We start from the raw sequence: 27,754 nt of genomic DNA on the forward strand, positions 1-27,754 counted from the left end.
ACGCCCTCAATGATACTAGACCTGAAGTTTCCGTAGCTGCCTGGGGGTCTATATAAGAGGATCCCGGATATAGAATCCTTTGGACTAAGCTTCAGATTGAACGTACCAGCTTCGCAACTGTCTATTTTAGTCGGGAGTAGAGTGCATTCAAATGGGGCCTTTACAATAATAGCAATCCCCCCACCTCTTCCTCCTCCCCTGTCAATTCTGGCTATGGAATATCCTGGAGGGACCGCGTTGATAATGTCCGGGTCCGAGTGTTCACCCATCCACGTCTCCATTAGAAAAAGAATGTCTAGCTTCTCATCCAACAGGAGATCCCATATTTGAATGCAGTGCTTACTCAGAGATCGACAGTTCAATAAGCCTCCTTTAACTCTCCGCCCATCAGCACATCCGGCGGGTTCCCTAATGCGTTTAAAGGAGCAGTATGGGCAATCACGCAATGCAATCGCCTCCATAGATCGTCTGCAGCGGGTTTTTAGTGGTGGGCATAGGTCACGAAGCTCCTGACTATCATAGTGGATGGGGACTCGCCCAGAATGGGTAGGGATTGTGGCCCCTAGCCCCGACCGGTCGCGGACGGGTGCAGACGGGCTTAACTTAGGCGCAACTTCGGCGTGCCTTCATCGCGCCCGCTGCACACGTCCGCTGCGCGGTCGCGGTCCCACACACATAAGTAGGCAGACGGAAATTAGGAGGGAGGGGCAGCTAGAGCGCTGACCTCCCTGCGTTGAGCCCGGAAGTGCTGGGCTCCTCCTCACCCTCCGCAGCAAACGCCCACACTGGGCGCGGCGGAACGGGGCGGGAGTGCAGGAGGTTAGTAACCCCCCCGGACTAGTATATCAGCCCCAGAAATCGTGCAGGTAAGTTAGCAAGCAACGCTGTAAGCGTAACAGTTAAAGCACACAAGCAGGCATATCTATTGATTAAAAGCGTTCTACATCAGCGCACACTACAATTTTAAAAATTCAGTGCAATATTAAAATGCTATTAATTAGCGTACAAGTGAAATGGCCAGTTAACACACAAGCGGAGGGGGCCAGCCACTGCCACCGGCTAGCTCTTCTCCACAAGTGGCCGCTTTCTCGCCTGCTTTAAATAGAGGAATGCGTACAGCGCACTAGAGCGCTGACCTCCCTGCGTTGAGCCCGGAAGTGCTGGGCTCCTCCTCACCCTCCGCAGCAAACGCCCACACTGGGCGTGGCGGAACGGGGCGGGAGTGCAGGAGGTTAGTAACCCCTCCCGGACTAGTTTATCAGCCCCAGAAATTGTGCAGGTAAGTTAGCAAGCAACGCTGTAAGCGTAACAGTTAAAACACACAAGCAGGCATATCTATTGATTAAAAGCGCTCTACATCAGCGCACACTACAATTTTAAAAATTCAGTGCAATATTAAAATGCTATTAATTAGCGTACAAGTGAAATGGCCAGTTAAAACACAAGCGGAGGGGGCCTGCCACTGCCACCGGCTAGCTCTTCTCCACTATTACAACCATCATTAGCTACACTATTTCATATAAGGAGTTAATATCATGCAAAATAATACACACCTCCCCAGATGGAGTGCTATTTGTATCATATCCACAAGCTGCAGCATAGGGCGAAGGAAACATCTCAGTCCAGCCTTGGCTAGTGCAGTTTCTGGATACATTGCCTACTGGAAAAAAGTGAAATAAAACCAAATTAAGAGACAGCACATGTCATTCAATTCTATTATCAAAATATTGTTTTTAATGATAGGACATGCAAGCTTTCAATTCAGCAGAGTAAGGATAAAAATCTATTTGAAATATGGAGTTTTAAAATATACAGTAACGACAAATTATCTATGATAGGAAGCTAGACCTAAGCATTATGGGCCTCATTACAATGTCAGATGGACTTCAGTCTGCCCGCCATACTTTCGGATGTGGGACCGGCTACCTATGAGGCGGCCTCCCCACAATTTGAATTATGATGTGACCACCATCACGGCGGTAGCATCACCTATATTTTGCATTGTGGCAGGGATGCGGTCAGCAGCCCCTGCCGCAATACAAAATATAGGGTGCAAACACATCCCTGCACTACATGGCAGGCACCATGCGGTGCCTGCCACATGGTGCAGGGATATGTAGGGGGCACCTCCCCAGGGTACATGTCCCTGCACCTGGGATTCAGGGGGCCTGCGACAGGACCTCAAATCTGTTTCTGCCAGCTGTTTTGTGGTGGATTGACTGCCGCAGTATGACCGGAGGAAAGGGATATCCTAGTCCCTACAGCGGTGCCTGGGAGGCACTGCCGCAATTCAGGGCTGTTTGGTATGACGAGTGGTCGGATTTGATCCGGTTGGTCGGTCTTTCTGACTGCCACGCTTCTCCCTGCGATCATAATATGGTGGGGGGAGAATTGCATTGCGATGGCGGAGGGCGCGCAACCAACAGCCTGTCGGTGGCGGTCCCTCCGCCATCGTAATGAGGCTCTATGTTTAGGAACTATAGGATAGATGATATGATATTGACTAAATTCATTTTTTTTAAACAAATTTGAATATTGTCAGATTAGAAGGAAATGTACACCATTTAGTAGCTATCATAAACATGTCAATAAATGAATCAATATGTCAAAGGGAAATGTTGAAGAGGCTTCAGGTTCAGCACATTTATAATGGAAATGTACACTTAAGAGACAATCTGGAGAGTGTATTTTCCACTCATGCATGTACCAAGGGCTTTCAAATCCTGAATCATTCTTTCTCATAAAAAAGGTGAGCCTTTTCATAATAGACAATCATCTAACTCACCCAGGCATCACCTGATGCACTGGAATGTGAGCGAGTTTGTCTTTGGCATCTGCGGTTGGCCTGGCGGTGATCAGTTTAATTACTGCTCTCAAAGAGGATTCTGGGTCACCAGAAGTTTAAGCCAGAAGAGTCTGCAAAAATAGCCTTATTCAAAGAGAAGAGAACTCCTGTTCTTTTTTACATTTGTGTATAAAAAGGCATGTTCATCAAATTGGTAGAAAGGTACCTCAACTATATCATTGTCTCCAGTGATCAGAAACATTCACCAGAATATCCTTTACAGACTTTGGTATTTATCTTCTTTGCAGGATTTTAAAAGAATACTCTGCATCCTGCACTTTAAAGTAGAAATGAGCTATTGTGTGGATGGTTGTTTCCTAAGTACCATCCTCTATTGATATTTCAGGGAGGGCTTGCCAAGTTGATTTGACTTTTTATGACAGAGGGTTAAAGGAAGTTAAAGTAATCCATGTATCCCAGATATTAAGCCATTGCTTCATTTTACATCGAGAAGAAGCCCTTTTTTTAACTCAAAGTTTGCTCCTAATTATCTATGCCTATCTGGCTGTGTCTGTTGAATGGGTGGAGTAGAGAAGAAAGTGACAGTGGAGCCTGGACAAGGCCAAAATATGATCACATCTCTTGAATGCAGTTATGTGAATAAGGGTAACAATAACCTCCATGCGAAAGAGTGAGGACTGCAACGTAGGACAGCAGACAATGGGTCAAATAAAAAGATATGCTATTAGGGAAACATAACAAAAATAAGTAACAGCAAGCAGCATTTAACTTAATAGACGATGTATAAACCAGGACAAAGTTGAAGATTTGTATCTATTAAGGTTCTCTGAACCATAGTCAAAAGAAGGTGGAGGTAAATTATATGAAGACTGTAAAAGTATGTGGGAGAGAAGCCTCAGCATTGATGTGAGCAGTGGGTGAGAACCAAGACAGTTACAACAATTTACTGGGTAGAAGCAAACATTGGATTCTGTGAGGAAAGCCTTACTTGGGTAAATGTGTATGTTATTTTCCCATCAGTGCCAAAAGCAACATCAAATCAAAAAAAAAAAATCAGCTAAAATCAAAAAAACATTTCTGGAACAGAAAAAATGCAATTTAATGATTACAATGACACCAAAAAGGCAAACATTTAGGGCATCAGATGTAATTGGGTTTAAAAAATAGATACAAAATATGTACAAAAATGCAGGGAAACTTCAAAAAGAAATTGATTCTATGTGACTTGATAGACTTGGTCCTAGGCATCTACTAAGGGGCCTGATTACAATCTCATTCGGAAAGCATACCGACTGAATCGGTTCGGGAATGCTTTACGAACAACTCATTTCCGGGGAGTCCGGCTGAGTGATGTAGATGCATCCGTATGCATCTGGATACGATTCGGTCAGACTCCCATTGACTTCAATGGGAGCCTGCGTTCTGAACATGAAAACAGGCTCCTATTGAAGAAAGGGGTGGCTAGGGAAAAACATGCACTCTGTGGCGGGTACCCCATGGTGCTTGCCACACTGTGCATGGTTTGGAAGAGAGGACCCATGGGTACCCCCAAGGGCCTGATTTGGAGTGCCCCGGGTGAAGGAGAGCTGCTACGGGCCCCCAAAGACCGATTCCGATAGCCGTTTCGTTCTGGTTAAACCGAATTGGAAAGGCTTACCGAATCGATCATCGTAGTCGCTTGCTCGGAAACCGAGTCCATAAGGCTCGACCTGTCTGAATACCTTTTGGAACCGATTCATACAGCCCTTATGGTTTCTAGACATAGTAATCGGTTGTTCGGAACTTGGAACAATTTGGTCGGAAACAAGGCTTTCGAATCAGATTCGGCAAGCCCAAATCCGATTATTAGCCCTTCCAAACAAAATCGTATTCGGCCCCTAAGCCTGAATACTATAACCTTCTGTTTGGCTTAGTGAAATTTAAAGCAATCAAAAACCTCTACTAGTTTAAATCTCGAACCTCTAGCCGAGAAACACTCTACAAGGTCATACACACTTATTAGTTCTGCTGAATCTCAGAAACACTGCAAAAACTCACAGCAGGACAGTCCTTTAATGTGTAGCTGTCAACTGTGTTTCATCACTGATCACACTTTAGAGCCTTTTGCTCTTTTCACAGTTTACTTTCAGAATTTGACATTTTTCTTGAGTTTCGAAATCCATCTTGGGTTGAGGCTGGGTGCCATAACCGATCCGAACCCCATAAGATTAGATACCTTGTTCACAATGACTCACTTAATTTCTCACACAGCAAGCTGGGGCTAAGTTAGCAGATGCATCCTTACCATCCACATATAAATGACCCTCTTCATTTTTTGATTGTCAAATCTAAGCTGAATCCACATTTTAGCTCTCCTGCAATTCTGCATGACTGTTTCTCAGACCTTGCATTGATTTTTGCACCACTTGTATAATTTGTACATAAAGTACCAAATACTTATTTAAAGGTTAAATCTGTCTATTATTTCTCCAAAATAGTTACCAAGTTTAGGCAAATAAAAATCATACACAGGTAGAGCTGCTTGGCAGTCTGTCATTGCTTATAAATCCAAATGGCAGTTATTTAGGACAGTTAAAAAACAAAAATACAGAGTACAAGTCAAGGTGAATTAACTGCACATCAAGTATAAGAGGAAGACTGTGAGAAGTTGGCCTGGTATATGATGTCCACAGTTCTGTGGGCACCTTGTATCAGTCCAAACAATCCCATATGGTGGTGGTTGTAAGTCAACCTTATAGACAAGCTATCCTAGGGGTAGCATGGACTAAGCAGCCTTAAAGGCTTAACTCAAGAGGGCATGTGAAGCCAGCTGTTTTACCATATGCAATCCTGTAATATCAAATGAAAGGACACCACACAAGTTATATATTATAAAAATATATGAATTTATTCTCAGAATAATCCCCAATACTCTTTATGAGTAAAGAAGCACAAGCGTTTAAACAAAAGCACAATATAACATATGAAAGTTGCACAATTATGGATAGGGCCGGTGGCCACTCAAACCATATATCAAAAAAGTGGTATAAGTATCACTAATTGATCAGTGGTAAGGCCTAGGGCCTTGGGAATCGCTTGGACTACACTGGACTAACAGTAGTTAGGACGAGAGTAGCCCGCGGGATTCGGGTGCAGCGCTTAAAGCGCACGCATGCACTAATGCAAAGTCAATGGTGCGTAAAAGTTATAGAGTTACAGTTGTAAGAGTCTTCCGACTGGACTAGAAGGACAAAACTTTAGACTTAGACACTAGAGTTGTAAACCACTACAGGAGCACCGGCGTTCAAGAGTTACCTCACCCACAGGAAGCGGGTGCACAGGTGCAAAGGTGTGTCGGGTTTCGTCACGAAGAACTAGGGTGCCTGGAGATGAAGATGCTGCAGGCGTCCCGAAGAGAAGTGTCCGGTGCGATCCAAGGGTGGATCGAAGATGTAGAGTACCTGAAAGCAGAGGGGACAGAGTCTGGGTCACTAGCCAGTGACCAGGAAGGAACCAGGAAGGAACCAGGCGATGTTGGGCGCAATCAGGTGCTTGTCGTGAAGCTTGTCTCCGCTGTCACGTGGACGCAGGGGCACTGAGGATGTCCTGGAGTGGATCACAAGCTGTCCCATAAAGGCTCTCACTGTCGGCGGTGTCGATTTCTGGATCGGAGTTAACAAGCTTTGGCCAGGGCAACCCATGCAGGATTCGAAGATCGCTTCTTACTCGGACCAGCAAGGTCAGAGCGGGTGCTCCTTTTCAGGGGAGCAAGGGCCATTCTGGAGCAACCAGACTAGCAGAGCAAATTCAAAGGTTCATCGGTACTGGGGCCACTAGCCAACGGGCAAGCGACCAGAACAAAGCGTTGAGCAGGAAAATGCAAAAAGGCCCCACGCAGCACTCGGTGAGTGTGGCGGGGTGAGCTTCAGTGCAAAAGCTGCTCGGGGCTGGAGCTTCTCAAACTCCGATGCACAGCTTCGAGGGAGCCTCGGAAGCTGCACGGTCAGCACTTCGTGGTTTTTCCAAGATGGCCGGCCCCACGCTTCAGGTCGCCTCCACTGGTCTCAGCTTTGCAGGGACTGTGGATCGGGCTGTTGGAAGGCAGGCACGCTAGGTCTTGTCGATCTCTGTTGCTCGAGTTCCGGCGGGAACTGCAACAAAGCAAATGTTGAGGTATTGGATGGTGCCTGTTTGCACAGGGTGGTCACTCCTTGACCACAAGGGAGATTCTTCAGTCTTCCACATCGAGTGGGATGTCGAAGGGTCCAGAGTTTCGTTTCATAAGTTTCAGTCAAGATAATCTGATGTGCATCTGCACAGCTCCTACCTTTATTCCAAATCAAGGGGCTGGATTAACTGCTAGGTCCCTCCTATGGGTGGGACCCAGGAAGGGGGTGGTTACACCCCTTTTCCTTTGTCCACTTTCTCGCCAGGACTGGGGCTGGAGTGCCTCAGAACCGGTTTGACTGGATTTTGCCTGGGACACCTTGTGCGCCCCAGGAAGTGTCTAGTATCTTTCAACCCACCCTGCCCCAATACACTATCTCCTGTCTGGGGAGGTGTAGCACCTCCCTGTGACAGGAAACCCTTTGTCCAGGCCTCCTCTGCCAAGTTTCGGTCAGCAGTAGGATGTCAGACTCGTGTCGGTGGCAGCAGCATCCATTTTGTGATGCTGAGGCTCTGGTTAGAATTAACCGCGTTTTAAGTAAAGTAACATGTCTTCTCCCTCTTGAAGGGTGGAATGCTACCCCTGTCACCCGAACTGGCGAGGGGGTAGTGTTCCAAAGTGTATGACACCAAACACGACATGTTTTGATAAAGCCAAACCAAAGTTAGCAATAACCGCGAGGATTATAATGCACTTAAGAGTATATGGTATGGCAGTGTCACTGGAACAGCTGCACGGAAATGGTTCCGACCTTTGCAGACAGGCTCAGCTCATGCTCGAGCACCATTCCACATAAAACCAAGCACTCTGCCTCCAGGATTGTTAAGGCCTGCCATAGGAGTGACTTATAGGTATATATGTGTCCAGATATAGGTTTAGATATAGGTATACTATATCTAAGAAAGGGGTGATTACACCACCTTACCCCAGCTGAGTGATCAGCCAGTTGTGTCGATTTAAGTACCAGCCAGCGGTGGCAAAAGATATGCTGCAGCCCCTGGTAGGCCTTGGATGCACCTATGCCCTGGGCCCCTATAGTGCACTGTACAGGAGCTGATAAGGTGTCCAGTACCAAATTGGTGATGTACCTAGGGTACATGGAGTCCATTTATAGAGAGAGCAGATAGCCTGGGACCCTGATTAGCAGGATCCCAGGCCAACTAAGTCGAAAACCAGCTAAACACTAGGCAAAAAATCTGGGGTAACCATAGTCAGGTATCCACCCTCCTACAAAGACACTCATAAATAAAGTGATTGTATGTGATGAAGAAACAACATAAGTGTTTGTGACTGGATGCATTGAATTGTGATGATGAAGTATTCCAGTAAAAAGTCAAAAAGTAGCTGAGATAACTGGCAATCTCCCCTAGTTCCTCCACCTAGAGGTAACCAATGAGGTGCAATGGCATTAACTAAGACAACAGCCTTTAAATTAGCATAGCAGACCCTACCCATGCAAAGGCTATAATGGCAAAACTAAACATTTGTACATTTGTTCTAAGAACAACTACTAAACCCAATTAAATACTATCTTAGCATCAAGTGCCAGGAGATCTTTTGCCACTTATCTTTGATGAACTATCAGATAGTTTCTAAGACCTTTCTGCCACAGATCAATGCAACTATATCTCTTTTCAATACACAGGAGAACCTTTTACCAGTTCCAGTGGGCAGAATTCTCACAAAAATCTTTGTATCCCAAATTTAAATGGAATGCCTTTATGGGATGTACAGACAATGAAACCGTCCTTTCATTTTATGTTACCTAGATGAATGCACAAGTCTTAGCCTACGGGAAACACCTGCCCTGCAAATTGGGGTTAAAGACCTTAATGTTATTTTATGTTATATTACAAGGGATTTGTAAAGTGCTCCCATACCCAAAGATGTCTTAACTTTGATTCAAAATTATTGAGACCCGCCTTCGATCAAAATCCCTTAAGGACGGTGTTTCCGCTGTCAGGATTATGATGTCAGTTTCTGACTGGCTTCCCAAGTAGCAGGACCCCCTTCTCTCTGCGGCCTATGGTTGTCGGCGGGGGGGGCACCTATGGTGCTTCTTGTAAATCCCTGCACCATGTGGCATGGACTGAGAGGGGCCCGTCACACGGTGCAGGGATTTACAGTAACCTCCATTTCTCTATGGGAGCTTGTGCCGCAATCGCGGTTTCAGACTACCAACCTGAGGTAAGTCAGGTCCGAAACCGCAGAGATGTCAGTCAGAGGCACTCTGATTGACATCATAATCAGGCCCTTAATGGTTAAAGAGCCATGTTTTCAGAGCTTTTCAAAAAGGCAAGAGGTCTGAGATTGGTTTAATGTGTGCCAGAAGGGCATTCCACAATTTAGTTGCATTCCATGTGAAGCTTCTTCCGCCTAAAGAAGCAAGCCTACAATTGAGAACTGTGAAATTATTGGCGGTAAGTTGGTGATATTGTCTGGTTGAGCGATACTAGGTGAGCCTCTGTTGAAGGTGTTTCGGGTCTGTACCATGGAGTGCCTTATGGGCAATACATAGTGTCCTGAAAGTCATTCCTTGGCTTACAGGCAACCAGTGGAGCTTGTGAAGCACTTGTCTAGCTGATTGAAATTTAGGGATGCCAAGAGCAGATGTGCTGCTGTATTCTGGAGGACCTAAAGCTTAGAGAGGAATTGCTGTTGGATGCTCAGATATAGGCCATTACAGTAATCCAGTTTGGACATGACTAGAGCTGTCATGACCGTTTTCCGTAATTTCTCAGAAACGTATGAAAGAATTTTCCTAAACATTTTGATAGTGTCGCCAGAAGAGGAGATGATGGCCTTAACCTGGTCGCCATATGTCAATTTGTTATCCACTTGCAATCCCAGAACTTCTACTTTAATTACTTGGTCTGGCAGATTACCCAGTTCTTGAGGTCGTCAGCCGGGGACCAAAAGGAGATGTCATTGCAAAGAGGATAACCTTATTTTTTCCTGAGTATAGTTTGAGCCAATTTGACCTCATCCTTTAATGGTGAATGGCACAAGGCAATTTCAGTTTCTTGTACCTTTAGAAAGTAAAAGGACCTTCTGACAGATTTAGCACCGTGGTTTAAATCAGCTTGGTTAGGCCCTTCTCACTCTGTGTGAGAAATCAAACTGACAGAGCCCGAGTAAACCAGACTTCAGATTGTCAGGCAAAAGATATTCATATTGGGTTTATTGCTCCCTTTGTAGGTGTGTACTGCCCTGCTCCCAAGGCACCAGGGAACTAGTTCCCCCTCCTTTCAATGCTCCAGGAGGCATGGCTGCAGTCTCCTGCTCCAGGGGATGGGGCGTACACCCATCACACTCAAAAACGCTTTGACAATCCTGCTGCGTGGGTCATATTGCTACCTTTTGTGGGTGCGTTTTGCCCTAAAGGACTCCCACGACACCAGGGGAATCATTCCCCCAAATTCCAACATACCAGGATGGCACAGTTGCAGTCTCCTGCTCCAGGGGGCTGGGCTTACACCCAGCACGCTCAAAAGAGCTTTGAAATTCCTGCCGCACAGGACACGCATGGGTGCGCCTAGGCAAAGCCCGGGCAAATGGTGAGCCCATCTGTGCCGGTCAGAGCCCAGAAGAGGCTGGGCTGGGCCCAATTTATCTTGACTGGTTCATCTGGACTTGGAATTTTGAGGTATTTGTCTAATGTACAATAAGCTCCATATCATTCTTTATTAGAAATTAGAGGCACACAGGGCCAGTTTGCTGATGGACTGGGGCATGAAGGGTTTTAATGATTTTTATTTGGTGGCTTTTATGTTGCATTGATAGTGACGGAGGCTGTAAGTGCAACTTGTCTATTTAAAATCCTTTCCTTGTAATCACTAATCAGATGCTGTCCCCCCACGTTCTGGGACAATTGGTGGCTGGGTGCTCCCTTATGGGGTTTTTTCTTGTATAGTGCTTAAACATGGGTAAACCGAAGGTATCTGACTTGGCACAGGACACAGTTAAACACCCAAAGAGCCTGATAATTGTACAATCAAAGAGATTGACTTCCTAATAGAAGAAGTCAAGTTACTTATTAGCACTGGTAGAACCAAGAGGAAACACAAAAAACAAAGGGGTCCATTAGGATGTAGGGCGGATCACCACCGTCCGCATGGCGTTGGCGGTCCGCCCTACATCCATCCCCACCCGCCACCCATTTACCCCCTGCCATATTAGTATAGCGGGGGTACCGTGCCAAACAGGAAGACCGTCCGCCATTTTTCTGCCCGGTCGACAAGGCGGAAAAGGGTTTAAAATGATGGCGGTGTCTGCTAGACACAGCCATCCATATTAGCATGGGGGCGGAAACATGCAACGCCACCACGAAAAGGCATGCGGAATCCTCTTACGGGGGCCCGTTGCGGGCCTCCAGGGTATTGGGAGGGTGGGGGGTGCACATGGTATTGTCATGGACATGGTGACAGGCACCTCGCGGTGCCTTTCACCTTGGGCATGACAATGCACGCAGTGCATTCCCAGCATTGTGGCGGGCGGTGCTGTGAGCATCGTCCACCACAATGCTGGGAATGGAGAATGCCACTGCCACGGTGGCATTCTAATCACTGGTGTGGGACTGCCGCACCACTGGCGGCCAGTCCCAGCACCGCCCACCATCCTAATGGACCCCAAAGTGTCTGCCAAGACCCCATACACCAAGGAAGCTCTACAGAAGAAGAAATGTACTTAGGACCTCGAAGCGACAGCTAGAACATTACCTATGGGTAAGACATCCCCAAATATTTGAATTTTTTGAAAGGGCAGCCTACAGAAGACACAGTTGTAAATTACCTTTGGCTCCAGTTCATTCTATTACAGAACCAGGTATTGTTATTTTTTTTAAGTTTTTTTTTATTCCTTATATGTCTGATCAGTATATAAATGGAGATAAAAGAGATTTCTGACTTAGTCTCTTTCTGTCTATGCGAAGTGATGCTCGGACTCTCCCCTAGGGAGGCAATGGAATTCATCACGATCTCACTCCCTGCGAGGTCGACTGACTCCAGGTAGTGGTTTGACCACGCAAAAACTGGTCTCTCATTCTTATCCCATCACCTGAAGCAATCATTTCCTCTCTTTGGTCGTGTAGACACAGACACCATTTCCTGAGACAAATGGAGAGCATGACCCAACAAGAATTTATCTGCCAATCTAGCCGGGTGATACAGCAGATCTCCTGCGGCAAATAAGAAAGCTTAGAAATGGGGTAGGGGCTCTTAAGGCAATGTTGGTACACCTCTATGCACTGGTTAATCAATCTAACACAAGCAAAAACAATCATGTAGAAAAAAGCATGATCTGTACACACACACTCAACCAACAACCCCTGAATAAGGATTCAAGATCTCCGGAACCCCAAAATCGTGTATTATCAAAAGAACAACCCATGTGACTAAACGTATGGAACCACCTAGAGGGAATTGGGGATTCACTTGGTAGGTATAAGTCTGCGAACGCTGTGGGATAATCCACTTTCCAAACCGACTCCAACAGCTGAGATTATCAAAAATACACTATGGGTAATCGGTTGAACTAAGTGAGGCCAAATATATTGTTAGCTTCTCATTGACACAGAAGTTTCTAGATGTTGAATGCAGTAGCCTTCTGAAACCATAGTGGAATGCCATTACTGTGCCATTCGACAGAAAATAATATTTTCAATTTAGGGCTGGTACATTGCCCCTGAAAACATTTACAAATAACTGGGCTTCAGATGATTATGTGATGTGCCCCATATGCCACAGTTCTGGAGAATCCACTGGTCATATAATGCTTGCCTGCTTGGGTTATGTTGGTCCCTGCCAGACATTGATTAAACCTACTTGCAGGCAACTGGAGACTCGAAGCAGCTGTACTGCTCTCAAAATTCTCAGATCAGACTCAAGACTAGTTAATACTTGTTCTGTTACCAAATTTGTGGGGCTGATGGGTGTGAGAAGTTGGCCTGGTATATGCTGTCCACTAATTAAAGTGGGCACCTTTCACCAGCCCAAATGACCCTTATTGATGATTAGATCAAAGACAACCTTACAGAAAGCTATCATTGTGTTAGCTGTGAAGAGCAGCCTTCAGGCTAAGTCTCGAAGGAATGTAAAGCAGCTTGTTTTACCAGATTAGAACCTCCTGAATAACCAAATGAAAGGAGAAACACACGAGATATATAAAATATATGTATTTATTACTAAACACTCTCTACTAACCTCTTTATGAGATTAGAGCACAAAGCACACAATATTAAATCACTAGAACGACAGTAAATAGCACAATACACAGTGGGCTCCAGGGGGAGACCAAACCATAGACAAAGAAAGTGGTATGACAGCCACAACAACTAGACACAGTGCCTAGGAGCACATAGAATTGCTGGGACCCCAAGAAACCACCCAAAGTAGTGCCACAGCGGACGCACGCAGGACTGGTGCAGTGTGAGAACCCAGGCGCGAGCTCCGTACAACTCTATGGGAAAGTCGCAGTTGGAAAATTAAAGATTAAGGACACTTTGGAGAGGACTTCAAGCAAACCCTTTGGAACATAGAAGGTTCTAAGGCCAGCACCCTTCTGAGTACCGGAGTACATGTGTTACCTATCCCAGCGGAGCCGGGTGCATAGGTGTCAAGTGAGGTCGGAAACCTTCGGCGTTTACAATGGCATGACTCAAAGAAGTGCTGCTGCTGGGAAGATGAAAAGTGTCTGGTGGGATCCAAGCCTGGATCCGAGGTGAGAAGAACCTGAAAGCAGAGGGGACAGAGCCTGGGTCACTTCAGGGTGACCAGGGGCTCGGTAGACGAATGCCCAACCATGTCTGCTGCTGCAGGCGAAAGGACGGGATGTTTGACTCTGCAGCCACCGGGACCAGGAGATGTCGACGATGACCAAAGTCCGGAGGTGAGCTGTCCCACAAAGGATGTTGAGTGCTGAGGGGTCAGTGTCTGGATTGGACACCAACAAGCCTTGGCAAATGCAACCCACGAAGAGGAAAGCAGACCCGGTGTGAACCAGCTAGGTCCTGGAGACTCTCCAAGCTATGGGAAGTCAGGGCAAATCTGGAGCAGACAGGAAAGCTCAAGAGAAATCAAAGTTACCTTCACAGGGACCTACAGGCCAACGAACCATGGATCGTGAAGGGACCTCAAGCTGAATCACAAAATACCAGCCCACGGAACACTCTTGGAGTGTAGGCCAGAAATCTTTGGTGCAATTACTGCTCAGGGTCAGGACTACATGTAGTTCAAAGCACAGCTTCAGGGATAGCCAAAAAGCATATGCTGCTGCAAAAGTACACAGTGCACAGGGGTTTGGGTTGCACGATCCCCACGAGGGATAATGGTCTTAAAATTGCTGAATGGGCAGATCGACCTCAGGGACGCTCAGGAACCCAACTCCTGTGTTGCATAAGGTCTCAGAGCCCTCAGGAGCTCGGGAGATGCAAACCGGTCAGATGCATTAAAGGTGCCTGCTTCGCAGGGGAGGAAACCTATTGTCCAGCCTCTCCAACTTGAGCTCAGCTCAGCAGCAGGAGGGCAGACGCGTGTCAGTGGCTGGCAGCATCCATTTTGTGATGCCCAGGTTGAGAAAGCTGCTACCGGGCAGCCCGATGACCCACAGTAGTGGATCTACAAGGGAGGAATCATACCTCCCACACCAGTTACTGGTGTGGAGGTATGATTCCAAGGTGTTTGACACAAAAACGACATGTTTCTAAGCAGCCGTTTCAAAGTAAGCATTTACCGCAAGGTTATAATGCACTTAAATATATATGGTTGGCTGCATCACAAACAACCCCGAAAAATAAGTTCCAACAGGTGCAGAGGGGCTCTGCTCATGCAGTAGCACCCTCTCACATAAAACCCAGCACCCCGCCTTCAGTATTGATAAGGCCTGCCATAGGGGTGACTGATAGGTTTATATGTGCAGTGATTTAGAATCGATATAGTGAACCTATATCTAAGTAAGGGGTGCATGCACCACCTTACACAGGCTGCAGTAGCAGACCTTCAGTGTCAGTTTGAATGATCTCTCAGGGGTGGCATAATACATTCTGCAGTCCCTGGGAGGCCTCTGGGGTACCTATGTCCTGGGTACAAAGTACACCATATACTAGGGACTGATAACACGGTACCCCAGAATCCAATCTGGAGTGTACCTAAAGTAGATTCAATCAATTTAGAGGAGAAAGCAGCTTGACTGGGGTCCTGGATAGCAGAATCCCAGTCAGTCTAAGTCGAAAACATTGAAACATCAGCAAAAAGTGGGGGTAACTATAAGAAGCAGATCCCACTCTCCTACAGTGGGTAATAAGAGTGAGGGCCATTGATGCACTACAAACATTTTCCAAAACCACTGCCCTACTAACAACAAAAATGACTCGAGTCCAAGCAATGCACACCGAGGCCCACACTGAGGAGTAACAGGGCCCGATAGATATGCACCTTTGTAATCTAAAAATGAATCGCCTGAGCATACTGGTTGTTTGGTTACGTTTTTTAAGTTGTCACCGAAATAAACTGTCAAGCTGCATTCCACTATGACGTCCCGGCTATGTTTACCACTTGAGAGGATTTGCCTTTTAGTTAGAGAAAGCTGTATTAACTTATTGTAAAAAACTGTTTTATAGTTTTTACGCTCCAAGAATAAGTAAGAAAATCGATTCATGGAGCAGGGTAGATTTTATTGTATTAGTCTTAGTAATCAATCTATTTTGATCTGCTGAGAACACCATGTCCCAGATTCCAGAATGAACTTGCTTTTTAAAACAATTCTGTACCGTTTTTTCCTTGTTTGCTTTCATGGCATAATATGTTGAAATAAGCTTGTTTTGGATTTGGCTTATTAAATAAAAATGGTGTTGCTTTTTCTTCAATGTGTAAAATCCATTCAAACTTTTAAAAAAATTATTTTGAATTCACATCATAAAACCATATGCTTTATTACAAACTAGGAAAATGTGTGTCACTTGCCGATTCAGGAAGCCATCAGTGCTGTATTACATAGAGTAGGAAATAGTATCAGTGATTGGGGGTTCAAAAATAGGTATGGAGATGGCTATGTTAAGATACCAGTTAGACGAGTGCCTTATGACTTCAAAATTTTTTTCCACATGCCCTATACAATTTCTCAGACCTGTAAATCACCATCCAGATAACTGTCACTGCCAGCACAAGAATTTGGTTTTGGCCACATCTCTATATTGTTCAGCTAGTCTGACAGTGATGGAGACCCGCGAAATCATTATTAAACAATATTCCCTAAATCAAATACCATCATCACACCCCATCCCCATTCACACTTCAATTGTATAACATTTACCTACCCCCTTTTTTTTACTTTTGGTGCCTTAACTTCCGAAACATTTAGTAGCCTTATTCCTTCTTCCATAATCTTCATGTGCTACTTAATATATTTTTCTTTCAGTCTCTATGCAAGATATCTCTCTTAGAAAACCACTAGCTTCTAATACCATGAGACAGCCATCATATGAAATGGACCAGAGCCGCATGCAATCCGGTTATTTTCAACTGAACTATTTGTCCCGTTCAGATCTTGCCACCATCTTAATGAGTGCACTGTCCTCGCTCTGTTTGTGGAAAAGTCAGCCCATAACGCACCTGATGCCCAGGCTGCTGGCGCAGGACGCCTCTTAGTTCCCATCTTGAACAATTACCAAATAAAGAGACGGGCGCTGGAAGCAGGAAAACAAGAACAGAGTTTTATTTCTCATGAGGAGAGCCTGTCATTTCGGACACTCGCATAGTGTCTTCAGGAGGTGCTCTAACAAGTTTCTCTGAGGCTTCGTCTTTTATACACATGTTTATGATGCACAAACATTCCTTATTGCAATAAAGACGCTTTGAAGTAGGAAAAAAAGCATGCTTGGAATCCCAGCTTCAGGCCTATTCCCATACCAGTCGCTCAGATGTCATCCTCCCCTCCTGAATGTAACAAGAGATTGTGATCTCTCAGCCGGACAGTCCTACAGGACACGAGGGCAGGAGGGGATGATCAGATCAAAGGTTGGGCAGGCGATAAGATCGGGCACTTCGGTTGGTGTATCACGGTTTTGTTATGCTGGGCAGGAAAAAGGGGGGGGTGTACATCCACGAGGCTTGGTCTTAGGACTTGGGACCGGGTCGAAAGGCCGAGTGCAGCTGGGGGGGGGCTCGTCAGCTGAGGGGAAGGGTGTTCTTGGGAGGAAATGGGGGGTGTGGGTCGAGCAGGAGGGTTACTTCTAGAGCAGGGTCACGCAGAGGGAGAGGGTTTTATGGCCGATGCATGAGCAGTGCGCGCGGGGAGGGGTGCCGGGGGTTTAACAAACGGGCAGAGAGGCCATGGTGCCTAAAATGGCTGTCGTGTACGTGTGTGCATGGGTCTATGCTGACGGGATAACACAGTCAGTGTTTCGCGATATCCGTTCTGCTTACAACAAGGGGTACAGTGAACACAAATGAACGCCGATTATGTGCATATACATTGCTATTTTCAACAGTCGCCGCTTTTTTACATAAGTCAGTTAATTTCGGTGTTTACCTCAACTGACGGAGTGTACATATAGCCATGTGTGGCCAATGAAATAGCGTTTGTCAATACTAACAGATTGCGTGTAACCATATACAGTCGATACGATTGGCGGAACGCAGCACATATGAATTTACATTTGTTGGGTTATTCATACAAGTCTAGAGATCGGCATAATACTTAGTCGGGGTCAATCAAAAAAAAGGTTCCGACACATTATAGAATAAGGTTCTGACTTTCTCTCCGGTGACATCAACATACAGTAAAAAGTGCTCTGATACCTTCGGGTCTTGTCAGTGCTATAAGAGACTTTTGGCAAACTAAATACATGAGTGACCGATGAAACATTTTTGAAAGCAATACAAAAATGGTTGAGGGAGGAATTCAGTTCGATACAAGCAATTAGTCAAGGGGTGGGTAGAAAGTTCAGGAAGGGGGGTCTTCGTCACAATGTCTTTTTAACAGCGAGCCATCACTGGTAGGCTCTGGTAGTCCGTCTTCTTTCGTTGGCGCTGTTGAGCACCGGCGGTGGAGCTATAGGTCCAGCTCGGATTCATCCTTACGCGTTGCAGGGTGCGATCAGTCCTCTGCTGTTCGATCACAGTCCTGTTTCCTAACTGATCTTCTTAGGGGTGCCTCATGCTGGGCACCTGCGTGTCTTTCTTCTTCCGTGGCAAAACCTTATTCTATCTAAATGCTGCTCTTCTTTTCTGAGTCAAAAGTTATGCGAAAAGGGTGATGTTGTTGAATAATCGAAGGAAGAGAGGGCAGAGGGGGATCAGATCTTAGAACACACCAAGGGACCAAAGGAGCAAAGGACGACGAGCAGGCAGGCCCATCAGTCGGGCTCAAAAGGGACGGGGACTTCTGGCACGAGTGGGTCAGCAAATCGAGGGCTTCAAGGCAGCCCTTCATTCCTTCTTCTGCCGAATTTGAGAGTGGTGCCTCGTCCCGCGTCTCGTTGCTCTGCGACTCCACCTTTGGTTGAGGTCACACGTGCTTCATGATCTGTGGCCAGGCTGTGCGTCACGTCCAGCTCCTCTCCTCCGGTGATTGTATTTTTGAATGGGTACAAAACAAGTTTTAGAAAAACTGGCAGGAGAAGACATTTATACATCTCAATTCCGTCCTCAATCCTAAGTAGGTGGGGGATAGGTTCATCGGTCACAGTCAGAAGTCATCACTTATGGAGTATGTAGGAGGGCATTTCCACTGAATTCGTAAGCCTATTTGGCATTCATTTGTGACGTATGTGGAGAGAAATCGGACTCCCATTGACAGTGTATTCTATCAAACTCGAAATCGAGTCCTTAGGTAGATACTCGCCCCCTTTTTTTTAACCCAAGTACTGACAATCTTACATTTCTCTTCGGGGTCGGCTAACTCTTGCAAGCAGGGGGGTTATCATCATGAGAGGGGGGGCAGAGGTTAAACATGCTTTTCTTGGGGAGCGACGGTTAATCAAGGTCATCAATTATGCTTCAGGGATAGCTGATATGGAGCTGGGGTCAATCGGGAGAAGCGAGGACGGTTTGGACAGGGAGCTGGGGTCAATCGGGAGAAGCGAGGACGCTTTGGACAGGGAGCTGGGGTCAATCGGGAGAAGCGAGGACGCTTTGGACAGGGAGCTGGGGTCAATCGGGAGAAGCGAGGACGCTTTGGACATCCGCACTTAAGTGCAGAGGGGTGAGGCAATCTGGGCATTGGGGATTGCATTTCTAACGAACTAAAAAACAGAAGACCATTGACGTTATAGTCCCCCTATAAAAAGACCAGATTAGGGGACATCAGTCGTCTTACCTGTCCTTTCTTTCATTACCAACTCGGGTTCTATCGTTTTGCAGAAAGGAGAGGTAGTAATATGGCAAGTTACAATCGTTTTAGCTCTTGTCAATTTTGCCGAACACCTTTGTGCTCGAAGAGACCCAATTAGGTTTGTGCCGGTGGGGCACAACGTTACCACACAAGGGAGGAGGGAACAGGGGGACTCTCAGAGAGAGAGAGAGAGTCGTCCGCACTTTAAACGAACCATTCGGTACACGTATGACATGGAGAGAGAGAGAGAGAGAGAGAGAGAGAGAGAGAGAGAGAGAGAGAGAGAGAGAGAGAGAGAGAGAGAGAGAGACGTGTACAATAATAGGCCATTTAGTGCGCACACAACACAGAACAGCAGGGGTCAAGTAAGATGGAAACACAGGCAGAGGGACGACGTAGATCCAAACATTACGTACACACAAACTCAGGCGGGGGAGACAGTACATGTATTATATACAAAAATCCAAGACAGAACATAGAACAGTTATTGGTATTATATACAAAAATCCAAGACAAAACATAGAACAGTTATTGGCCAAAAATGATCTCTTCCTGTATGCTGCGCATCCTTAGCATCCTAATCTCTTTTTACCTTTTTCTTCTCTTTTATCGTCGGCTGCCTTCACTGGTGGCTTTGGTTGCACACACTTACGCCTTTGGCAATTGGTCAAGAACTAACCTGGTCGGGCTAATGCTCACGGTGGGATTTTCGAATCAATGTGTTTCCAGGCTGAGGCAACAGTGGGTGTCAGTTGGGAGAACAATGGGGCAGCTTTGAGTTTCATGTCTATGAGGGTGCGAAAAGGAGGTAGTAGATTTTAAACACTGGCAACATTCCTAGTCCTCCGAGCGGAGGGTACTTGGGTAAACCTCACCTCGGAATATTCCTTAAACTTTTCCCTATTTAGTTAAACGTAGGAACTTATTCATTTAGTGCACGTCATTCTTGGTTGCATTATTCGGGGTGCCGAGCGAAGTCATATTTTGTAGTTTCCGCTTCAGGCTGTCCTCCCATGCGCTAAGTTCAGGGAGAGAAATAGTCATTGTTTGCTCGTCGTGTGTAGGCACCATAATCGAACCCCTTTTTCCCATCTCTTGTCCGCTAGATCACCATTTTTTTTTCGTACTTTAATCGACGTTCCGATGTGACCTGCAGAAAGAGGGAAAAAGAAGGGGGGGGCGGGGGCAGCATTTAAAAACACATTAGCGCGCATAAACCCGATAAGGCTTTTACTTACTACATACTCGGCCTATCTCCACGGGATGCAGTCCCTGCCAACTTGGCGTTTAAGCCCAGGTGGACCGTTTAGTGTGGGAGAGATGATTATCGGAAGCCTGTGGATAGCATAGGTCGCCCAAGTGTGGTATTACGGATCGTGTGCAGGGGGGGGGGTCAGAACAAAGGGTAGTCGGTGCAAAGTGGGGGGTGAGCCCGTGCTCTCTTTTGAGAAAAAAGGGATATAAAGTATAGGCTAAATACCAGGATCTTTAGCGGTTGCTTTAGGCTGCACAAAAATGAAAAACACATACAACAAAAACCTGGACCATTCATAATTGCAATATTTCTGCGTATTATACTTTTTAACCCTTAACTTAATCGAGCTGAGCCATTTCACCTGTATTTTAGTTATATCGGAAATAGCGGTCATTTATTCGAAACTTACCAATCTTCGCGTGACAACTACGTTTGCTTTTTCCAAAAATCTTTAATAAGAATGTTGGTGCACAAATACGGGCCTACAACCCCGTGGGCCGGCCACGGAGCAGGCTGGAACTGTACATGTGGGGATACTTTTTAGTTGAAAACCTAATGGAGTCGGTGGTCGTTGATTTCATAATAAAAAGTGCGACACGGGCAATAAAATCATATCGAAACTTCAGTGTGAGCGAGTATCAGAAGTGTTGAAATTCGAACTTTCAATAATCATGATGCGCCAAAACTTAACAACAATTCATTGTCCGAATGTTCAATCAGTACCCATCCCATATCAATTCATTGTGTTTAAAAAAATTGCATACATATCTCATGACACCAAGGCTGAGCAATCAGGGTACAACAAGGAGTTGAAAGTTTCATTTGTACCAGCGCCATTTTTGGTGCAGCCAGGCCGATCCAGGCATAGTCAAAATCTCCACCAACTCGTGGTTGGCCCAGAGCCTCTTTCGGCAGTCCAAAAGTTCCGTTAAAGGGCAACAGAAAGGATCGGTGGTATGAACCATCAGTCAAAGGGGGAGGGAGGCAACAATTTTTTCTACCGGGTCATACTGGGTTTTCACCGGAACTGATCCGAACTGTAGTTTGCAGGATTTTAGTCATTCAAACTGAGGCTGGCGCCAGCATGGGAGCGCCGACGTCCCGCGGCTACATTTTCATCGTTCCGCGGGCAATCATGGCAGTCATTCCCCATCGGGGGTGCCTGCGGGGGGGTTGGGGGCCCCCGTGGCTCTTATAGAATCTTCAAAGTCGAGGAGAACACTTCTGATTGTGGGACTCATTTCTTAATTAACAAGCAACCAGGCCATCCCTTCACGCCGGGCCCGCTCCTGCAGGGTCGACCGCCATTTTACGAGTTCCAGCAGTCACTGCATCACAAGAGTGGACGAACCCTTGTCGGGTGAGTGGAGCGTTGGGGGTGCCACTGGGGGCCTCCACCTGGGGAGGTGGGAGAGGCTCGTTCGTGCCGCCTCTCCCTCCCAGCGCACCCCATGCCGTTTTTCTCGGCGTTAACATTCATGATGGCCGGACCAGGCGATGAGGGGGGGGGGGTCGGAGGCACAAGCAAGACATCCCCCCCCGGTGGCCTGCAAGGCGCCGCTTCAGGGCCGAACGGGGAGCTCATACCAAGCCGGGGCTGGACCAGGAGATACGAGGGGGGGGGGTCGATGGCATGGGCAAGACATCCCCCCCGTGTTGTCGCAGCCATTATTGAAGAAAGAAGAGGAGGGGACACCCGGATCCCGTCGGCCTCGGCTCCTCTTCTGGCCCACCTTATGCGACGACCTCCCCGGCCGACGGCTGGCAGCAGGACCCGCCCTACACGTGCCGAAGATCTCGTCTTCCGGATGGGCGTAGCCGCGGACCTGTTGCACTTCGGGAGTTTCCAGAATGGGGGTAGGTATCTGCTGACTTGTATCTTTCTCATGTTACCGTTATTGGGGCGTGGCAGGCGGTGGGACAGACATGTTTGGAGCAGTGAGGGGTGGCGAAGCCTAGTTGCCTCGTGGCCGTCGCGATGTCAAGCTTGGCTTCTCTCACCATTTTCATGTTTCTTATTACGGGCTTATTTCTAACGTTTCTTATTTCTAACGAAATCATGTGTTTTATCGTGAGCTATTTCTAACGTTTTCCTATTTGTAGCGAAATCAAAAACTCATCAGTGGCCTACTGATTTTGCTTTCTTATTTCTTTCTCTTTTTTTTTTTTTTTTTTCTTTCTAGCGTGTTTCATGCTAAAGTTTCTGTTAACAGGATACGGTGATTACTTCGTTATTGTTGCATATGTCCTTTTTATTAGGGGTGCCCTCCGGTCGAGCCAGATGACCTACCTCTAATAAATGGTCCGGGTGGAACTAGTTTACCAATCAGTGGGGAGTAGATAGGCACGAGAGATTACAACGGGGGACAAAGGTCCACATTACCTACCCTTCACTACTTGCAAAGATTTAGACAGAATATTTCTTTTCTACGTTATTTGCAAACAGGGAATGCCTCGAACGAACTATTCCTTGAACAATAAAATGTCCAAGTAATCAATCAATCAGTGGGGAGAAAAAGATGGGCATGACGGATTACAATAGGGGACAAAAATCTGCATTACCTATCCTTCACTATCTGCAAAGGGGGGCAGAATATTTATATTCTTCCCTGTTTGTAGACAGGGAATATCTCAAAGAGCAATAATCGATAAAAATCGATAACAAACAATCAGTGGGGACAAAAATAGGCATGACGGATTACACTGGGGGACAAACGTCTGCATTACCTATCCTTCACTATTTGCAAAGAGAGAGGAACGTTCCTATTCATCGCTGTTTGCAAATAGAAAATGTCTCAAAGAGAACCAATACTTCAAGTACAATCAATCAATCAATCAGATGGATAAAGCCATCCTACCAATCGGACGTAAAGACGTCCTACTTAACCTTACCCGGACCGGACCGTGTGGGCAATTCTTCGCCTTCCCTTTTCCAGCGCCCGATCGTTCTCTTACTCCATGTTTTTACCGCAGCATTCCTGTGGGATCCCAGTCAGGACAGTAGGTCGCTTGAGAGAGGTCCTTTCGGAATCGGTGAAGTTCATTCAATCGGCAGCCGGACGAGGGCCCTCTCAAGGCAGGTATACTCCAATCGTTTAGATGTTCACCCCATCGTCTGGACCTCTCTTACCGGACCTTATGTCGCTGATGGGCCCCGCGTTGGGACGCCAATTGTGGACGCCTCTTAGTTCCCATCTTGAACAATTACCAAATAAAGAGACGGGCGCTGGAAGCAGGAAAACAAGAACAGAGTTTTATTTCTCATGAGGAGAGCCTGTCATTTCGGACACTCGCATATTGTCTTCAGGAGGTGCTCTAACAAGTTTCTCTGAGGCTTCGTCTTTTATACACATGTTTATGATGCACAAACATTCCTTATTGCAATAAAGACGCTTTGAAGTAGGAAAAAAAGCATGCTTGGAATCCCAGCTTCAGGCCTATTCCCATACCAGTCGCTCAGATGTCATCCTCCCCTCCTGAATGTAACAAGAGATTGTGATCTCTCAGCCGGACATTACTACAGGACACGAGGGCAGGAGGGGATGATCAGATCAAAGGTTGGGCAGGCGATAAGATCGGGCACTTCGGTTGGTGTATCACGGTTTTGTTATGCTGGGCAGGAAAAAGGGGGGGGGGTGTACATCCACGAGGCTTGGTCTTAGGACTTGGGACCGGGTCGAAAGGCCGAGTGCAGCTGGGGGGGGGCTCGTCAGCTGAGGGGAAGGGTGTTCTTGGGAGGAAATGGGGGGTGTGGGTCGAGCAGGAGGGTTACTTCTAGAGCAGGGTCACGCAGAGGGAGAGGGTTTTATGGCCGAAGCATGAGCAGTGCGCGTGGGGAGGGGTGCCGGGGGTTTAACAAACGGGCAGAGAGGCCATGGTGCCTAAAATGGCTGTCGTGTACGTGTGTGCATGGGTCTATGCTGACGGGATAACACAGTCAGTGTTTCGCGATATCCGTTCTGCTTACAACAAGGGGTACAGTGAACACAAATGAACGCCGCTTATGTGCATATACATTGCTATTTTCAACATGTTCACTACATCACAGAGCACCCCAAGCAAGCATGCTCAATATTGTATTGTATTGTAGCGTGGCATAAGATTGTCTGTGCTTGAAAATGAGGCTGCATCCAAATCTGCATCTAAAAGCAGAATTAAATTTATGTACAGGCACAGAGTTCAATTAACAAATAATTCTATGAGAGCCATCAATAATTCAGCGGCGGCTCCTCCGCAATGGCGGAGGAGCATTGCCCCACAGTTATATGTGCACTTATAAGGTCCCATGTCAGTTTGGCCGGCCGTCTTAGGTCAGTCAAACTGATATGCCCGTAGGTTTCCCAACCCGTCTGTATAGGACAGCTGGGTTGGGGCAACAGCACAGACTCCCTGGGCAAGGGTTAATCCAGGCCTCCCAGGTGAATCTCCACGCTGCTCTCGATTGAGAGTGAGTGGGGAGTCCGTGATGCCAGGAACTGGAAGCAGAGGAGTGTGAGGAGGCCAGCAGCACCAGGTAAGTGTTTTTTAATGTATTTATCATTAAATCCCCTGTTGCATGATACCCCCGCTCGCTTCCCGCCAGCCCCTCTCCCCTCCCCTGGGCACCCTCCACCCGCCCGCCGGTATTTATCTGTCTTGGCTGTCCCTGCAATAATTGTTCACACAATGTGTTCTTATTCAAGTTTATGGAGTAAAATCACACAGTTGTACGACAGGAGTATTTGAGAGCATCATTAAGCATGCACTACTAAGCATCTGACGGCTTTGAATTTCATAGGGGAACTTTTGACATTTAAAATAACTACTCCTACTGTCTTTATCAGACAAAAAGCATCATAACATTATCATCAACTCAGGAATCTAATAAAGAGTTCCTTTTGGGGAAAGTAGTACGGTTTTTGCAAGAAATTGTAGGGTTTTGTCACAGGTTACCAGAGATCTCTTAGTTTGTATGTAAAGGTGCCCAACATTAATTATGAAAGCCTTCTGAGATGGGTGTGCAAGGCCTATATTTATGAATGTAATGGTAATAAAAACTAGATTGAGCTCTCTGACCAACGTTTTGTGAATAACATTTGTAATTTTGTACAGTAGTATGTAAAGTAACACTACTGGAGTACTATAACGCACACCCAACAATGTTTTAGTGACAAGGCCACTAAGTTTTGTCAACCAGTCAGGTGAAATAAATTATCACTGGGTGCACTGTTGATTCTTCCTGCCTGCTGTCCAGACACCAGCAATCCAACCACAAATAGGTAACTTTTCCACACCTGTGCAAATGGTCCATGGGGAGTGACTCAAGTCAGTCTCTTACATATTTCATGCGTCTGCCTCGTCACCTCTGTCCCCATACCATACCACCAGTGAACTTTGCACTCTGTCTCATTCAGGTTTATTCATTTTTATTTCTTTTGACCTTTTCTTGCCCTGGACTGTTGGGGCTCTGAAGCTGACATCTGACAACTTTCTTCCTCACCACACTGCTTTCTGTACTATTTACTCATCTCAATACCTCTCTGATACCGAGATCAAGAACAGCTACAGCAAAGGATAGTCATCGGGCAGTTTCAAAGCTTAATCGGATGTGCTTTTATCTCATCAGAATTTGAATATGAAATAGTAACTTATTTAATTCAATGCTTTGATGCAGTTAGAATGTTGGTATCTCATATAGCCAATGAACGGATTCCATCAATTACAACATTTTTCATCATTTATATATGCAATCCAACATTGAACTGAATATAGTATACAAAAGATATCAGAAGCATTCAACACAGCAAATAAACTCCTTATGCTACCATAGAGCTACCAACACCACTAAACACCACCCCAAACATGAAACAGAACATATTATGGTATGTCTTTTATACAAATAGCGCGGCACAATTATGCCTGGATCTAGCACAAAACACTAGAGTGAACATCTCTCACACACATAAAAAACAGTAAAGAGATTTCATGTTGTATGCCACCATTAGACTGACAATAGCGCTTCCACCGTTATGTCACAGCCAAACATCTATATTAGAACTCTTAACATACACTGATGCAATCTGAAACCATATATTTGACAATCAAGGTGGTCAGAAATACCATAGACAATAAGTAATAGTAAAAAGAATATCTCACATTCTTGCATCAAAACAAACCAAAAGGGCATAAAAGTTCCAAATGCACCATAGACATGCCACCTACCCAGCAACAATATGCTCCCCTATTTCCACCGCGTTGTAATGGGAGTGAAGTGTGTGTGTGTGTGCGTGTGTGTGTGTGTGTGTGTGTGTGTGCGCGCGTGTGTGTGTGTGTGTTGCAGAAAGTTTGATGCGAAGTAATATGTAGGTAGTGTTTGCCAAACAGTGCCTGAAGGATCATTTTGGAAAAAAGATGGCAGCTATAGCAAGGAAACCCTTGAGGGTTAAGGCAGTGTGGAAGTGTTAAAGAATAAAATTGGCAACTGAGTGTAGCTGTAGGAGGTGTGTGTGAGTGCTCTGCATTGTGAAAGAAACTCAGCTAAGTGGAAGATTGGGAGGGTTACCATATGATACATACCAAGAATTTGCAATGTTGGTGGTCAAAGATCAATAGTCTAAGAATCTGCCATGGTAGCAGGAGTTACAAAATTCATTGCATGGGAGGTATAGCACCAGTTATAACACTCTGTAGTAGTCAGGAGAATAAATATGTAGAATAGAGGCTATGAGTGAACCGGGGGTTAGTTGTCAGTGGATGCTTAGAAGAGTGAAGGAAGAGTTTGGTGAAGAGCTGGCAGGATAAATAGAGAGTGATGTGGACAGGGATAGGTGGAGCAAATGTAGAGTAGAACCCTTGGTTCATCCCAAGGAAATCTGTCTACAACAATCTTTTTTTTATGTCATGCGAACACATGCAGCAGGACTGCACCAAATACAATTAATAACTGTGTAGTATTGAGGAGATGCAATGTGAGTGCAACTACAAACTGTGTTTTAAAGCTCAGACAAAAGACACACAAGCTTAATGGCAAATCAGAATGTAAAACAGAAAATAGTATCCATGTAGACATAAAGGACGGGCCAAACAATTACCAGGTGAGGTCAATAGCAGAGCCAAACGCAGACACAATGGACCTAATTCACAAAGGTAAACGTACACTTTTGGTGTACGTTTATAATTTTTTTGCTATTTAAAAACTAGAGGTGTAGTTTTAAGTGAAGTATTTTTATGTCTGCAGAGA

The 27,754-nt window shown here is 45.9% G+C and overlaps 1 protein-coding gene across 1 annotated transcript in view; it reads right to left on the reverse strand.

The window, feature by feature from the left end:
• Positions 1-27,754, reverse strand: part of VIPR1 (vasoactive intestinal peptide receptor 1) — an 851,558-nt gene that overhangs the window by 361,388 nt on the left and 462,416 nt on the right. The window contains exon 4 of the mRNA XM_078665320.1: positions 1,554-1,660. Within this exon, the coding sequence (XP_078521446.1) occupies positions 1,554-1,660 (107 nt within the window). The remainder of the gene's footprint in view (positions 1-1,553; positions 1,661-27,754) is intronic.

This window comes from Lissotriton helveticus, chromosome 10 (genome assembly GCF_964261635.1).
Source record: "Lissotriton helveticus chromosome 10, aLisHel1.1, whole genome shotgun sequence".
Taxonomy (NCBI): domain Eukaryota; kingdom Metazoa; phylum Chordata; class Amphibia; order Caudata; family Salamandridae; genus Lissotriton; species Lissotriton helveticus.